This window comes from Mycteria americana, chromosome 5 (genome assembly GCF_035582795.1).
Source record: "Mycteria americana isolate JAX WOST 10 ecotype Jacksonville Zoo and Gardens chromosome 5, USCA_MyAme_1.0, whole genome shotgun sequence".
Classification (NCBI taxonomy): domain Eukaryota; kingdom Metazoa; phylum Chordata; class Aves; order Ciconiiformes; family Ciconiidae; genus Mycteria; species Mycteria americana.
In genome coordinates, this window is record NC_134369.1 from 2,678,114 (window position 1) to 2,694,713 (window position 16,600).

General features: G+C 42.1%; 2 protein-coding genes across 4 annotated transcripts in view; both read left to right on the forward strand.

Annotated features, from left to right (window-relative positions):
• ABTB2 (ankyrin repeat and BTB domain containing 2) overlaps positions 1–16,600 on the forward strand; it is a 148,110-nt gene that overhangs the window by 114,767 nt on the left and 16,743 nt on the right. For all 3 annotated transcript variants that reach the window (XM_075501960.1, XM_075501961.1, XM_075501959.1), the window contains exons 4-5: positions 9,293–9,445; positions 14,897–15,062. In XM_075501960.1, the coding sequence (XP_075358075.1) occupies positions 9,293–9,445; positions 14,897–15,062 (319 nt within the window). The remainder of the gene's footprint in view (positions 1–9,292; positions 9,446–14,896; positions 15,063–16,600) is intronic.
• The window catches only part of CD59 (CD59 molecule (CD59 blood group)), a 266,459-nt gene that overhangs the window by 56,026 nt on the left and 193,833 nt on the right, over positions 1–16,600 (forward strand). The window lies entirely within an intron of this gene.

Genomic DNA, 16,600 nt, shown 5'->3' on the forward strand with positions numbered 1-16,600 from the left:
CTCTTGCAAAATAATAATTTAAAAAATGCCATGCTGGCATCTATTTCGTCCAGCAGTGATGTTACTCCTCCTTCTAATCTTTCATTAATGACAGATCTCATGTGTCTTACCTGGCACTGACTTAGAGAGAAGACTACTGCCTATTCATTCACAAATGCTACACCCTGTGGGCTTGATTGCCTTTTATTCACGAAAACGGACTCTTAAATTTTGGCTGTTTTGTGAGACCTTCTGTGATTGTAATACAGCAGCCAGAACCTGGATTGTACAATTACACTATTGGGTGGAGTGCGTACCTGATTTTAGTGCACTCATTACGTTATTGTACCTAAGAGAGCTTCAAAATCAGTTCTTTTCATCCGCACGTATTGGAGTGTTCCTCATGCCTTCATGTTAAATTAGTTTCTGGAACTTCTCAGATTCCAGGAATGTGAAAAGCCAAAAGGTTACTTAGATTTTCATTAAGAAAACACTGATGTCAGCATCAGGTGAGATTCACGTTATTAAGAAGGCCGTGCTTGGACGTGGCACAGAATGTAACGTCAGTCAAGCCATTAGAAAAATAGCAGTTTCATCAACTTTTTCTTAGTCCTGAAAATGAAAGAATCCTCTTTTAACCTTGAAATGTTTAGCCTCTAGATACCATTATTTTGTGTTTGAAAATTTCTTTTTTGAAATATTAATTAGGTTTTGGCTTGTGCTGTAAGGTAAAGGGGAAACATTTCCCTACTTATTATGAAAACCTTTTGCTGTGATGAGGATTGTCCTTGTTTAGCTGAACAAACTTTCACACTTACAATTAATTAAACAGCTTTCAGTATTCCAGGGCTGCACAAAAATATTTATCTTTCTGGCTCTTTGTTCACGCAGTTGTAACTCGGAAGCTTCAGGCAATTTTTGTAAGCACGGCAATGCTCTGCTTTCAGGATTTTACAACTGGGCCTTGAAAATTAGTTCTGTGATTGAATCTGGCAGATTGGTTTTGGCTTCAGAATCAGCATATGTTTTTAACATATGCATGTTGGCAAATCAGATTGAAGTCATAACTAAGAGGCCTGTTATCTCAATTCTACTAGTGCTTTTGGGAAGTAAGTATAATGGGCAAAAAAAATGATGAAGGAGGAGTCTTAGCACCGGATAGTGAAGAACCACACTGACCCCAGATAAATCTGGTTGCAGATAGCAATGGTTTTTTTAGTTTGCCAGCGAGGCTGCTGGAATGAACCATAGGATTTACCTCTCGGTTTTTCTGCCCACAGGATCAAGGCTAATCCAAGAACAGCAGACAACCCATTCTGGCTCTCTGCCCGTGTTTATCTCTGCCTATCACATAGCATGCTGTTACAGGCTCATTTCTGTAATGCATGTAGTTTGTATTCATGTCCTGCTCCAAAATGTACCAGTGTTTTCCTTTGCAGGAGGAATTGTCGCACATGGCAAGGTTTCCTCGGTCAGTCTCCTTGGGGTGGGTCATGGGTACCGGGCCTCCAAATGTCAGACTGGTTCGGGGGGAACAAGACGTGCCAGCCATTTCTGGTCCTCCTGCAAAGTCTCCTGCGCCCTTGTCACCGACTAACCCAGGAAATCCACAAGAATGGCCTTTCTCTTTTCTTATTTTCTGTTAGGCAATGATGCTAATTTAAAAAAAAAAAAACAAAAAAAAGTAGTCATATTTAAAACAAGGACACGAAGGGACTTTTTAAGGTTTTCCATGGGAGTTGATTGTGAAGTTTGAGGCAGTTTGTGACCTGCTGTGTAACTCGGCACAAGCACATCTGGGCTTTTAGAAACTTAAATTGTAAAAGCAAAAACAACAGACAGCAATTTCCGAGGGGCATGCAGATGCAAAGCGTCCCTTCTGCGGGTCGGCTCGGGGCAGGCCTGAGGGGCAGCAGCGGGGTGGATTCCCACCCCACCTGCCCAGCAGGCACAAGCACTGCTTCCTTCAGAGCAACTGCTGTGAAAAGGCTGGGCCACGGTTAGGTCTTGTCCGGAAAGCGTTTTGTGCTTACAAAATGGAAGGCTTGCAAACTAGGGTAGTCACCTTTTTATAAGAGTTGGGAAAGGCTTAACAGATCTGATGCAAATGACCCGGCTGGAGCCGCTGTCTGTGGTGGGAACAGCCTGTGCCTCGGCGACAATGTGAGGATGCTCTTGGGTGGTCAGAGATGGGATTTCAGACCCAAGTCCTCAAGAGGAGATGTGTAGAATTGACCTCTGCAAGTCTGGTGGTACAAGCTGACGCGCATAGGTCGCTGGCAAGCGCTGTTTTCTGTGTCTGAGATTCAGCGAGTCAGTCCTCATAGTTGCATCTGATCGTCTTGCAAGTGATTTAAACGTACAGCTGTATATTAATTGAGGTCAAGGCTGCAATTTGGTCCCGAGTCGTGCAAGGATAGTTCATCTCCCAGATTGTTTGCAGTAGTTTTCAGCTTATGGAGAATTTTAGGATGTCAAGGAGCTGGGAGGAGTGAGAGGAGCACGATCGGTGGTTTCCCTTCCTCCGCGTTTCCTCTGTTGAGGTGGGTACTCGCAGTGCCCGTCAGGGATCAAACAGCTCTGTGTGCATCTGGGGGAGGCAGATGGAAGTCAGTCACATCCTTAACCACATAACTATGACCATATTGTTGTACTTAAAACTATCGTGTATATCTATCTGATTCTTATCATCAAGTGTATACAATTTAAGTTGGTTTTAATTATTTTCTGTCTGTCTAGAAACCAAGAGTTCCTTCTGCCACAGCATACAGATGTTACAAATGTGTTTTTCTTATGAGACACATGGCACATTCCAGAGCAGCACAAGTACTTGTTTTCAGCCTGAAAATGGAATCTTTTCCCTGTTGTTAAAACAAAGTTTGAAAAATGTGATTATAATAAATAAACCACAGACTCGAGGGTCTTTTTTAAGATTCATAGTGAGTTCCTAATGGTTACTTCATGGCTTTTTTAGTGAGCTTGAATTTAGTTTTTACTTTGATTTGCAGTTAACATGAAGTAAAACCTGTTTGATGCTGTACCTTATTTCTTGCAGACAAGAGTGGAAAAGGTGGTCTTTCTGTTGGTGGTTACTAGGATTGCTAAGAAAGATAGGAGCTGCCAGTTCTAGATTTAAACTATTCTTGTACCATTTTATATTCTATAAGCAGAGGAAACTGTGAAGGCAGATTCAGTGGAGAAAGGATCCCAATAAATATAATATTATCCAGATGTTTTTCATTCCTTTAGTGTCTGACTGAAGGATAACTCGCTAAACTGTGGAAGTTAGTGTCATGGAATATCCAGGCCAAGACCTTAGTAACTTGATAATGATCCACTAAAATTTAAGAACTCTTATCTTCTAAGATGTGAGCCAGTCATTGTTTCAAGCGAATTCAGAAGAAAACTTTCTTTTTGGGCCAGTTGGCGGTGATTAAATTTCTTCTTCCTTTTCTGTGAAGATCTGGGACTGTCTGCTTTGAAAGACGTGGCATTTGTTGAGATGATCCTTGAATCAGATCCAGCGTGATAATTCCTATCTTTTCTCTGTAAACGTGGGAGGTTTTTGCAAATTCAGTAAAATATTTTGAATCTGAAAGGAATGGCTCCCGACTTAAGCTGGTTGTGTTTTGGAGCAAAGATTTTGTGTTTTTTCTAAATCATCATTTCTGTTGTTATTTTATTCACATATAATTACATACTCAGAGATTATTTTTTTTTTCCCCCGTGCAGCTTGAAGAGGGGTTTAGTGTTTGAGAATCCAAACTCTAAATGTGCCACTGTTTTCCACATCAACATGACATGGTTTAGGTTTCGGATACTCTGTCTTGCCTCAGAGTCTCTTCCCTTCTCCAACGAATGAGACTTCACTCTGTTTTCTTTTTGACTCCGTTGCCATCCTTGGGGTTTTTCCATCTTGGTGTAAAGTTCAAAAAACACATCTTCTAGCCACCTTCCTACATGATCACCATTTTATTGCAGATTAGTCTTATTCCCACCGTTTTTCCCCTACATGGTTCTGCTCATCGCATGTGGGTCTCCCAAGACCCCTCAAAAGGAGCATTGAAAAGCTATGAAAAAGCCTGCTTGGCTTACTCTGCAATCTGGTAATCACACCCAGTATCTCTGCTAGTCACATTACTCCCTTCCCTGTGTGCACATGCACAATGTGACTTTTAAGCTTATTCCTCAAAAAAAAAAAAAAAAAAAAAAAGGGAAAAAAGAGATAACAGGTGAGCCTGAGCTATAGCTTTTTATAGCTGTTCTTAACTTGCTTTGTGTTAGTGACTTGGAGCTCTATCATTTTAGGGTAAAATGGGACTGAACCGTAGAGTTTGGTTCCAGCATTAAAGTCAAACTCAAGCTCACTGCACTGCACTGAAAGCCCTTCGTTTTTCAGTCCCTTGCAAAAAACCACAATGATCTCTAAAGATTTGGGATTCTTCTCTGCACATAGCCTCTGTATAGTTTCGGTAAGTCAAATATGGGGGAGTTATCACGGCTTATGCTACTCTGACCATAAGTATTCTGATACTTTCATGTGTTTTGCCATGCTAAAGTTTGCATGTGTTTAAAACGTTAGCAGGGGCTTATAGCATGCTTGTTACAGAGGAAGGGAAGAGAAAGCTTGTTCAGTCAAACCATTTAGAAGACTATGGGACAGGCTGGATGGGAGACTGTCCGTTGCATGTGTGTCTCAGGACCAGCTCAGGCTGCCAAGAGGGAGAGACAAATTTTGCTGTTCTCACCCGCTTCCATTAGGACAGTATTTTCTTTCCTGCTTTAGACGAAGGAGATTCTTGTTTAGAAGAACAAGGTTTTTCTTTCTTGGTGTTGCTGCCACTGTTGGCTCCCTCTTTGTTTTGCTGTAGCAAACCAGGAGGCTACAAAAAATAGCACAGGAGAAGAGAGGTGGCTGCAGGGAAAATGTCTCCTCCTCCCCTTGCTCCTCCTTTCTTCAGCAATCTTGTCACTGGACCCTCCTGGGGACCCAGGCAGGAGGGAGGAATTTGATAGCATGGCTGTTTCTTCTGGGAAGTCCTACTGTTTTCATCTGAGATAGCAGGTGTTCCTCACCTCTGAAAGTCAAGCTCCAAGTGCATTGTCCTAGCATTCAATGCAGAGGAAGCATGACATAATTTTCTAACTCCTCTGGAGCTCATTCCTTTTTGCGTACAATTAACTTTCCTCTGCCAAAAATGTCTTGGCCCCAGCACTCTTAAAAATCCTCAGAAGAGCCCACTTTGGGGACCAGTTTCTTTGTGATGAGTGAGTTAACACTGAATGTCTGTGATCCCACAGCGCGTCCTCAAGGACTGCCGCACATGATCTCCGCATGCTGGTCATGTCCTAGGCCGTTCTAATCAAATGAGTGCAGTACATTTTCCGGGAAAAAGTTAAAACTTGCTATAAATTCTCTGCCAAGTGCTGCTGCCACCATCCTTCTCGCTTATGTCTAAATAAAACCACGTGCTTTAGTTCAAATGAGGGGAAAAGCCCACAACAGAGTCCGTTCTTTCTCGGAGCACATCTCACCCAGCTCCAACCTGATCCCCTTGGGAACGGAGCGGCTGTGCAATTCTAAATGGAGAAAATTTCAAAGAACTTATGGATAAAATATTGACAGCACATGACCATATCAGACATTACTGCGATTCTTTACAAGGTGTGTAGTAGATGAGCAGTGTCCGTTTTACTTTCCACTGCTGTGTACTTACCCAGTTTACATGTGCCATCACTCGAAGACAACTTGATGGCAAGAAACTGAACAAAACAATGGTGGCATTCTTCTTCATAGAAACCAGAGGGTGTGTGTCCCTAGTGAACTACTGCTGCGAGTATGACAGTTTCCCAGGGCTGGATCACTTCATGTGCAGAATTTAATGAGCTGCCAAATGCTTCTAAATGTCAGAAAGTCCAGAGGAAAATGCACAGCACAGAACATGGCACAGACAGAAATGCAGAGACAGAAATTAATTCTTTAGCTTGCAGCATCTCCCAGTTAATTTTCCATGAAGGTTTCTCCCCTTCCCCTCCTCCAGTGTTTTTCAGACTGTGAAATGATCAGTGTTTCCCTAGAGGCAAATAGATGCCCAGGTGAAGGGCCACAGGGATGATAATTGCGTTTGTTTTCTAAAAAACGAATAATTGCATTTATTTTCTTAGTGCAATGCGACCCAATGTTGGCGTTTCATTCAGTTGAACTGCATCTCTTCTTTCTGCTTAGATCGGGTGATAATACTGCTTATCTGATGTAGTGTCAGTGAGCAAAGATAGAGCTGTTCCCGCGAGCACGCCCACAGTATGAAGAAAGGCAATAGTTGGATAAAAGAAGAGTGAGTGTGTGTGTGTGTGTGTGTGTCGGGGGGAGAATAGAAAGCCCGTCCTCAAGCTAGAAATTTTCAAGAAAAGTAAAGCTTTTACAGCAAAATAGAAATTGAAGTCATTGTAGTCGCTCCTGATAGAATAATGATTTATCCAACTTGCACGGCACTGCGAGTGGTGGGGTTTGGACAAATTAGGATAGCAGTATGAAGAAAACATCCTTCCTGACATTTCTTTTTGCAATCCAAAGTCTGCTCTCCTTTGGGCACAGGATAACTAGGCAGTCTGTTGAGCTGCGAGTTTTAAAGACTTTGGAAAAATCTGTCGAGATTAAAAAAATAAACAAACAAAAAAATCTTTCTCCTTTCCCGTTCCTCCCAAACCAGGTTTTCCACATTCAGGCTCTGCTTGTGCATGCAAGCCATTTATTTATAACCCTGGCACATGTGAATTTTTTACAGAATGGAAATTTCTTCATGATACATGTTATTTCTGGTGCAGACTCAATGGTATTTTCTGTTGGCTGACCACAGCCTCTTGCTGCCCAGTGCCGTGTGTAACCGTTACCAAGGTTTGGCTCGTTACCTGATAAAAGATGATCAGGACTGTGCTGGATCGACATGGTTCTCTGTCCAGCAGTGTTCCCACCACAGAAGTGTCAGGGAAGCTGTGATGTGGCCTAAATAGCCTATCTGCCACAAAAAGTGGTAGATATAATCACTTGTAAGTTGAGTTTTTCCATTGCTCCTGGGGTGTTCGCTCCATCTAACTCTGAATATTTCATTCTGGTGCTTTTAGCCTACCTAGCCTACCTCTCTGTCCTCACCACGTCTCGGGAGCTTTGAATCCTATACTAGAGGCTCTGTTGAGTACATAAAAAGTCTAGATAGTTAATTTAGGCTCCTCCCTTTACGTGCCTGAATTTAAAGGTGTAAACGCCTCTCTTGTAGGCCAGATAAGGCTTGAAGTTCTCTGGAACAGACTGCTGAAAGGCATCTCCCAAAAGCCTGTTGCGGATTGCTGCTCTTCCCTTACGGAAGTCAGTCAACTCTGAATTTGCTGTGCTGGAGGGATTCATCCCATCCCGTGTGTCTGGGAGAAGTTAGAAAGCCTAAACAGGTTGGGGGATTCAAGCTGGTCTTCCAGAAAGTCTTTCAGCTGATGAGCTACTGGGTGATTTTCAAAGTGATGAATGTAGCAGCCCTGATATTTTGATTGTTTGACATAAAGTAAACTGGTAAAAGCAGTAAGTAGATGTCCTGTTAAAAACACCCTTGCATTGGCAACCCAGGATTGATCAGATGCTTAAGAGGACCTCTGATTTTGTAGATGCTGCTTTGCTACTCAGAAGAAGAGAAGGAGCAGAGGGAAAAATAGCGCACGTGTTTGTAAAGAGATAATGGCAGTGTTTTAGAGTGCACCTTGCAACCGGCAAAATGGAAACAGATGGCACATATTTTACAGAGCGGAGTTATTCCACCCTGAAGGATGTTCAAAGTCATACAATGGGAGTTCTGCTTGCAAATCCCATTATTGAGAAATGGTTTCTAACAGGATTGGTGCTGCTTACTCCTACTGTGCTCGCATATGTGCGCACACATATACACGCACAGCTTTGAAAATGCCTTTCATGGGTTCAGCTGCTTTCATTAACGCCAAAATCATTTTATATTTTCTGGTATGTATCTTTTTTTCTCTGAACTTTGTAAAGGAATAGGTACCTTCTCCCCTCAGTTATTTTCTTTTGAATGCTTAAATGAAAAGGGCTTTTTTTCCAGCATTAATAAATTTGTTACTGGAAATGGGAAGGGTGTTCTCAGTTACAGCTGGCACTTCTGAGCCTTCCACCAGGGTGGCAGGTACCCTTGGGGAAAAATCAAGCAAATAATAGATCAGTCTGGCTGTATATCGAGAGGATGGATGAGAGATGTTGTGTATGAGAGTATTATGGTACCCATATATTCATGTGTAATCTCAGTACTGTGTTACTTCTTATGGCAGGAGTAAGGGGGGGGGCCCTCTTCATAAGCTAGTCCAAAATGGCTGTTGTTATTGCTATTGTTATGACCTTATTTATATGCCTTTATCGCCTTGCAACCCTTCATATCACGTGAAACCTCACTGTGTTGGATGCTGTACAAATTAGGAACAGATAGATTGCTTTTCCACAAATTGCTTACAATTTAAGTAATGATTTGATGATCCTAAAGGTCTTTTCCAACCTAAATGATTCTATGAGCCTTGCACAGAGCTGCCTCCACATTAGTTGTTATCTCTTTGATTTTACTCATTCCTCCCTACCAAAACAGTTCACATTAAAACATAGCTGCATCAGTTCTGCTGCGGTCTGGGGGGTCAGTTGTGCAAAAATGCAGGCCTGAGCTCTGCATGTAAGAAATGTAGGATGTGAAAAGCCATCGGATAGTGGTAATGTAATGTAAAAATCAATGGAGGTAGTATTGAATTAGCCTGGTTTAATTGAAGTTTCAAATAATCAAGAATATTTTCAGTGTTACTAAGTGAGCAGTGGAGCAGCCCGTACATATGGATTATTTAGAACAACAGACACAATTATTATATACGGTTCACCCCTGAGATGAGAGCCCTTCTGATCCAAAACAAAGTATTGACCGTTTGAGCTAGGGAGGCCTGACCTATAGCTAGTAGTAGAAGTAGGTCCCTTATATTCAGTCTGGCCCTATTTCCCACAGGGTAAAATGTATTGCATGAAACCAGCATGTCCTGGTATGACCCCATTTTAGGTAAGAAGCAGTTCAGATAACCAAGGCTGAGCAGTTCCAGTTCCTTTCACCTACTGAGACCTGCCAGTCTTGCTGAGCACAGGGCCAGAGTTTGCCTCTGCAGGTGGGTTTTATCTGTGCCAGCCTCCCACAAGCATGCCCAGGAAGCGATGAAGTGTGCTTTTGCATCGCAGTACAAGATAGCAGGCCAATGTTAACTGTGACGGATTTTTTCCTTGTTTGCACAGACCCTTCATGCTTCTGCCGCCGCTGATGGAGTGGATGAGAGTGGCTATCACCTACGCTGAGCACCGGCGCAGTTTAACTGTGGACAGTGATGATATCAGGCAGACAGCCAGACTACTTTTACCAGGACTGGACTGCGAGCCCCGGCAGCTAAAGTATGTGGACTAAGCTTTATAAGCAGCTAAAGTAATTGTAACTTCTTACAATATTCTTCTCACTATATTTCATGGGAGCCAGATCTCAAAATACTATACAGGCAATACATGTTTAACCTTCTAGTATGCCAAGAGATAAAGAAACTTTGGCCAAATGCTGCAGCTGGGGTAGAAAGATTTTTGTCTTGCCAAAAGTTATGTAGGAGGAATGAGACAGGGAAGGATTGAAATACAAGTATTTGGGTTTTTTATGCTTCAGCCTTAGTATACAAGATTATTCTTTGCTTTTTGAGATACCTTGATGAAAAGTATCAGTACCTTTTAAAATCTTCCTGTCATATATTGAACAGGGATTTATAATTAGCTTGATTCATTAGCACATCACAGGTATTTTATTCAGGTTTGTGGTCCTTTAAGTTGCTGTCATTAGCACTGGTTTTGATATCGGGGTTACATCTTGAACTTTAGTACAAGGTAAATTCTTGTTTCTTGAGTGAATTTTGTTCCCTGTATACCTTTGGGTTAAATGAGTGTGGGACACTAATAACAATAAATAATACTTTTATCATGCTCTTAAGTGATGAAATGATCACCTGAAAAGATAAAAATATACCCTTACTCTTAGAATTATTTTTCACGAACAGTAAAAGCAACAAGAGGCTTTTAATCAGGAGTCCTGGATCTGTTTTTGTTGCTTTTTACCTTTTCCTTCTGGCAGCCAAAAGGCTCTTGCTTTTTTGCTACATCTCTGTCTCCCCATTTGTGAATTGAAGGGTAGTACTTATTACCCACAAAACCTAATGCGAAGCTAAATTAGTTGGTGAGTATGCTGGTGCAATTAGATGACTGAATGTTTTGTCGGCTGCAGCTGACTCCTAGTCTTATTCTCAGCTCTCTGTTCCTGCCTTTCTCCTGAGACGTGGTACTGGACCAACTGAGAGTACTGCCAGTCTTTTTAAAAGTGAAGTTACACAGGTGATCCTCAACAGTTATTTAAACTCCTTGGCTTCAGACTGGAAGGGAGCAGCTGAACTTGGACTTGGCGTCCACAAAGCAGGAGCTGTACGTGGATTCCTGGAACGCTTTTCTTCTCCCTTTTCTCTGCCAGCGTACGTGTGCTCTGTGTCAGCTAAAGTACAGGCTACTCTGGCTTACGTGTGGATGGTAGGTGCTAGTGTAGGCAACTTTATATGGGCTAAACTAATTTTACATATGTGCCTAATGCTTGCCAAAACCTTTGAAATTCTTTGATGAACAGTACCGCAGGAGACTAACCTAATCACAAGTACTTCCAGTCAGTTTCATGGTTTTTCTTTTAGTCTCTCCTTTAGAAAGACTTTGGATTTCAAAACTGAATCCAAACCTTCCACTTCACTTCCACTTCAAAGGCATCCCACGCTATGTCTGCACTGTATGCATTAACATACAAAGCACAGGTAGTCCCTTACTGTATAGATCTTATACCTTAAAAAAAAAAACAAACAAAAAAGAGGGCAGGGATTTGGATGTTTGGTTTTGCTGCGGATGTGAGCTAAAAGGAAACACTTAGAGACAGCCTTTGTGAAAACGGGGTTCATCTCAGTGACTTCAAACTGAAGCCATAATGATACAGCTATGAAATGAAGGTCTCGAGAGAAACCCAGGAAGTCCAAAATAATGTAGGCAATAAAGAAAAGTGAGAAGCAGGTATAAAGGGCCTCAGCCACACTATGTGGGATATTCAGGCATAAGATAATTCAGTTGCTGGATTGGTAAGGGTTAGCAGTACTGGCCCAGGGAAGGAGTATGTTAGAGGTTTCTGTCCAGTTTGTTGTTATTACAGAAAGAATGGCAATTCTGTAAGAAAACGAAGATCCTTTCACACCTTTTACCTTACCAAACTGTTCCTCCATAGGGAGGAATCAGTCTCTGCTTTAAAGTATTGTGCGTCATCTGCATAGTAGAGGATAAAAATCAAAGTTAAGCTTGATCAGGTCTTTGTTCTGAACTGTCTTGCCTGAGTTTTATTTTCAGAGGTCTAAGGATGTTCTGTGATGTGTGGTATGAGAGAAAGAGCGTTGTCTTTTTGCTGAAAGATTTAAACTAACAGAAAAAAACATGAGGAGAGGGCAGTGCCTCGTTTTCAGCGCCCATTATATGATCCTTTAAAGCAGTCATTTGTATCTAGCCATTACAGCACATTTAGGGGAAAAGGAAATGTTGGAACTGAAGCCAGATTTATCCCTGGCTTGCTGTGTGACTATAGGCAAATTGCAGCTTGCTTTTCCTCATGATGCACAGGCTAAAAGTCATATAATGATAGTTCCTTGCAGTGGTGATGCTTCGCGTAGGGTATGTTGAAATCCCTGCAAGAGAAGTTGTGCGGAAGAACAAAGTATAATTAGTATAACCTGAAATTCAGACCTCTAATATCTATTCTCTGACACAGACTGCTTGGGCAGTATAGTCTTCCACAACAACTGTTTGTGTCTTAGTGGATGAAGCCTTCTAATAGGATGCTCTCGGTTTATGTTTGCCAGACAATTTATAAACATCTTCAGTACTCACCTGTTACTGGATAAATGATAATGTAAGTGGGGAAATGCTAGACAGCAGAGAACTGTGTTTCTTTTCCACCTACTTAAATATAAATGTTGGGATTGTAGTATTAAGTTTTCATCACACACTGCTTTTTTTTATTATTTCCTCACTGCAGGCCAAATTTAAATAATTCACTACCAGTAGTTATACTTACAGTAGTAGTTACTGCTTATGAAACCCAAAGGGCACCCCAGGCTCCTGCTCCCTCTTCAAGCTATCCCTTCCCAAACCAGGACCTCAGCCCTATCCCTTTCCTGCTCTCTGGGCTCTGCCTCCCGATGTCTCCCAGTCCACCTTCAGTTCTTCAGTTTATCCCCTGGGCACAGCTGGGCGTACATGGGAGCTGCTATCTGCAGCAGGAGCACAGGCTTTACTCTAGGAAGCGTGCAAGAGTTTGCCTCTCTTCTCCACGGGATAACAACTCACACATGGAATACCTGCTGTGGCTACAGCTGCTGCACAGCAGTTGTGCGTATGTGAGCTCTCCCCCTCGGCTCTGGTAGCATGCTCTAACTTTTATCACGCTCTAAAAGAAAAAGCTACTTTGCATCTATCATAGAAGAGCACGCTGTCAAGCTACCGCTACAAAACAGCAAGTGTACAGTAACTTGTGCATGGGCTGAGCCTGCAGGTCCCCCAGGAGTAAAGCTCACAAATTATAACTTCAAGTTCTTGCGCCTGAACTGGCCTCCTGGCAGCTCTACACCAAGAACTACAGTCCACCTTTTTGCTGGGTCTGTCTGACAGCTCTGTGCAACTGTTTTGTTTTCCTTTTCGCTCTGCAGGGCTTGTCGGTGAATTGTCCCCCCACCACCCTTGCTCCAACAGTGCCTGTAAATAGCACTGGGTGGAATCATGCCTGTTAGTAAAATAGAAACAATATGTGAAGACAGGTACCATCCCTTCAAAAACTTTTATTTTCTGAGGATCACTGGATTTCAAGTGATGTCATTTTATTTTACTTTTTTTGCATAGGCTTCTTCTCCTTCTCCTTATTGTTATTATACAAAGTCATTGCATCATATTCTACATAATATCGTAGCATCACGATACTGTACCAACTACCTCACTAGAACGAGATTATTAATTGACTGGCCTGGCTCTAGGATTTATATACGTCTAGCCTTAAGCCTTTTTGCCTTACTGTCCTCTTGTGCTCTGTACTGTATGTGTCCTAATCTAGTATCCGGGTGCTTCAGAGATCTTGTCTTCTGATGTACTCAGCTGCCTCGGAGACACATTTTATTTGCAGATGTATCTCCAAAGAGGTAGTGACTCCAAGACTGTCACTTTGCTTCCCTGCTGACTGTTCCCCAAATTGTACCCTGATGTAGTTCCTTTCTGAAAGCAGCTGCGGTGAGATGCTGGTTTCCCCTGTACAATGTGACCGGTCACCAGGCTGTGGAGGGATCTTTGTTAACTCAGCTTATTGTTCATGGCATCTGCTCACCATTTGTCATCCACCATCAATGCAAGTTCAGAAGCATTAAAAAATGACCAGCTGAATTAAAACTTGTCTAAGGTTCGTCTTGAATCTTCTACATGAAGTGATGAGTGTTTTACTTATCTGGCAGGCCATACAAAGTTTCCAGAAGAGGTTAGCCTTGTTGAAAGAATCTCATTTTTCAAAGGAACTTGGCAGGCTGGTATCTCACTCTCTGAGAGTTTGCACAAGAGCCTGTGTTGAAAACCAGACAACTAGTAGAGAAGGCATTCACCCTGAAATAACATCAAAGGGTTGACCATATCAATGCCCAGCTGAGATAGGAAACACCTCCAATTTGGCAGTGTTTCTTCAGTGAAGGAGACAGGCTTCCAGGTTTGGAATTCAGAAGTCTCTGAGCAGATAACCAGAGGATTTCCAGTAATCCCTGGACTCCGTCCAAATGAGATACAAGGTCATTTGATAGTCATCTAAAGGATGAGGATTTAATAGAGCCTCATAGAAATGTTAACACACTTCCTTTTACTGAGGCGTTGGAAAAGAGCTGAGAATGTTCTACTACCTCCATTTGACTTTGATTTCCTATTTTTTTTTTTAAATTTTGACCACTACCACCCCCCCCCCCCCAAAAAAAAAAAAAAAAAAAAGAATAAGGGCCATTACCTTCTTTCAGAAATGTCTTTTATTTCAAAATAATAGCTAGTCTGGTAGACAGACAGCATAATTGTTTCATCCTAGAACTACACCGGTATTTTATTAGATACACTTTGTCTCCACCTCTTTCTCCTCCTTGCAGTATGTTTTTGTATATGTTTGATGGACTATCCTATAACAAGCAGGAAACTACAAATATGATATGCAAAATATATACAGCTAATTATTTAAAGCAGCTGGGTTTTGGTGGGGTTTTTTGTGAGAAGCAGAACTAAGGAAACCTGGTTGCTGCAGGTTTGCAGCCGGTGACAGCGGTCCCACCACAATAACCTCGCTGCTGCAGTAACCCCGGTTGCTCGGAGCCCATTATGGTATGGGCATATTCCGGCATCCCCTTTCTGTTTTGCTGAGTAAGATTTAGAAGCGGGGCCTGGTCCAGAGCTACCCTTGTAGCGAGGGGCTGGGTGGAAACTGCCACTCTTGGCAAGGAATAAGGATTTCTTCCTGCCTTTCCCTCGGAGGAAGGCACAGATGAGGTTTCTTTACCTGGACACCTTTATTTTTTTTGTAGTGTTTACATGAACTTACTGGCTTTCTCTAAGAACTAAAACTTCTGTCTCCAGTATGAGTGAAGTTAGCTAGATTTTTCAGAAATGATTACACAGTGGGGAAGGTATACGATAGGTAAAATAATGCAAATTCGTGAGCCCGATTTCTTAGGAGACAGGGCTATAAAAAGGAAAAAAATCCAGAAATTATTTTGTTCTTCCCAGACCTGAATGCTGCTTTAGTTCCTTCCGGAGACTGGATGCTAAGGCTGCTACTGAAAAATTCCAGCAGGATCTGGGTTTCCGAATGCTAAACTGTGGAAGGACAGATCTGATCAACCAAGCAATCGATGCACTGGGACCTGACGGGGTTAACACCATGGATGATCAGGTATGCCGTATAACCACACACAGAGAAATTCTTTGCGTGAACAAAGCGCACGTTCCTTTCCACGTGGCAAATCAATACACGAGGTTGTAAGTGTTAGTTGCCTCTCCAAGGCTTTTCTAATTCTAGCTTGTGTTTTAGTCTGAAAATGTATCCCTTAAAAAACAAAAAACCAACCCCCCAAAAAGCCAGTCAAAGCCTAGGGTGAATTGTTTCTTTATCAGCTGGAATGTAGGTCTGTTCCTTGGATGGCTCATCTCAGGCACTGATGGAAGACAGGTTAATACGCTGGCTGCGAGTGGAAAGTCTGATGTTGTCTTGACGCTAAGACAATGTCAAAACAAAGTGGGTTTTGCTAGTGACACTCTCTTCTGGTTCAACAGCCCAAATCCAGTCTGGGTCAGTGATGAGTGACCAAAAGGTGTTACTGTCTGATGGATTTCAGGCTGCCTGTGCAAAGTGAGTTGCGTGTTCTCGGTACAGTCTGGCACATAAGAAACAGCACCGAGAACCCCAGTGGCATTGGTATCGGTCAGTATTAGCTTTGTTGAAAGTCCATCGTGCTGATGTGTCTATTTTTTCATTTTTACCTGTTCCCTGCTTAGCTACATTGAACCATAGGGATTTGGTAGTCCGGAGAGTCTTTAGCTGCTTCTGCTTGTGCTGTCAGTCCCATCAAGTAACAACAGAGTCTGTTCTCTGGGGCATCATTCAGTGCATTGAATTAGCTTTTAATTTAAAAAAAACCCAATCCTCTCTCAAATAAACACTCATTATAGCTGTCACAGCAATGAGAATGAGCTGTCATGTCTCAGAAACAATAGGATATTTAGCTGTAGGAAGGATTTACATTCAAGTAGAGAGGTTTTCTCATAGACAGCATTTTACTGCAGTAGCATTTCAGACCAAATTCTGAAACTGGCACCTCTTCCATGGTACTTTCCACCATCCTGCAATTTTAGAAGAACTGTGAATGTGTACACAAATATGAGCAGAAACTACTCATGCACAAGCTTATATTTAGGTATGTAGGTGCCTTATTTACATATCCAATACAAGGAGCTTTGTGGTCACAGAGGTGGGATGTCACATTATAGGTGCCCTTGATACTGATTTTATTAAAGTGACAAAGGTAGCAGATTTATATTACGAAGGTAATTACTTACTTTAATTTTTTTTTTCCATAAGTTTTTGCAGTTCCTGTTTACGTAGCCCTGAGGCCTTTTGTTTTCTCAAAGCAGATTATTTTGCATTGTGAACCTTGCTATCCTAACACCAAAGACACTGGTGCCAAGACATCACTTCTCACTGCAGGATGTATTTTACCTCTCTTCAGCCAGCCAGCAAACTGGGAGCTGTTTGGCTTTTGTATGCTTAAAGACCCTGCATTCTGTAGGCAACTCATTGGAAAGTTTGAGGAGTTTCTGCTGTCACTTATTTATGGTCTCATTGTCATCCTGTTGATGTCATCCTCTAGCCAGTCCTACTGTGAACAGGGGGATCGTAGCACGCTGGCGGCTCTGTCGTCTTTGCAGAACGCT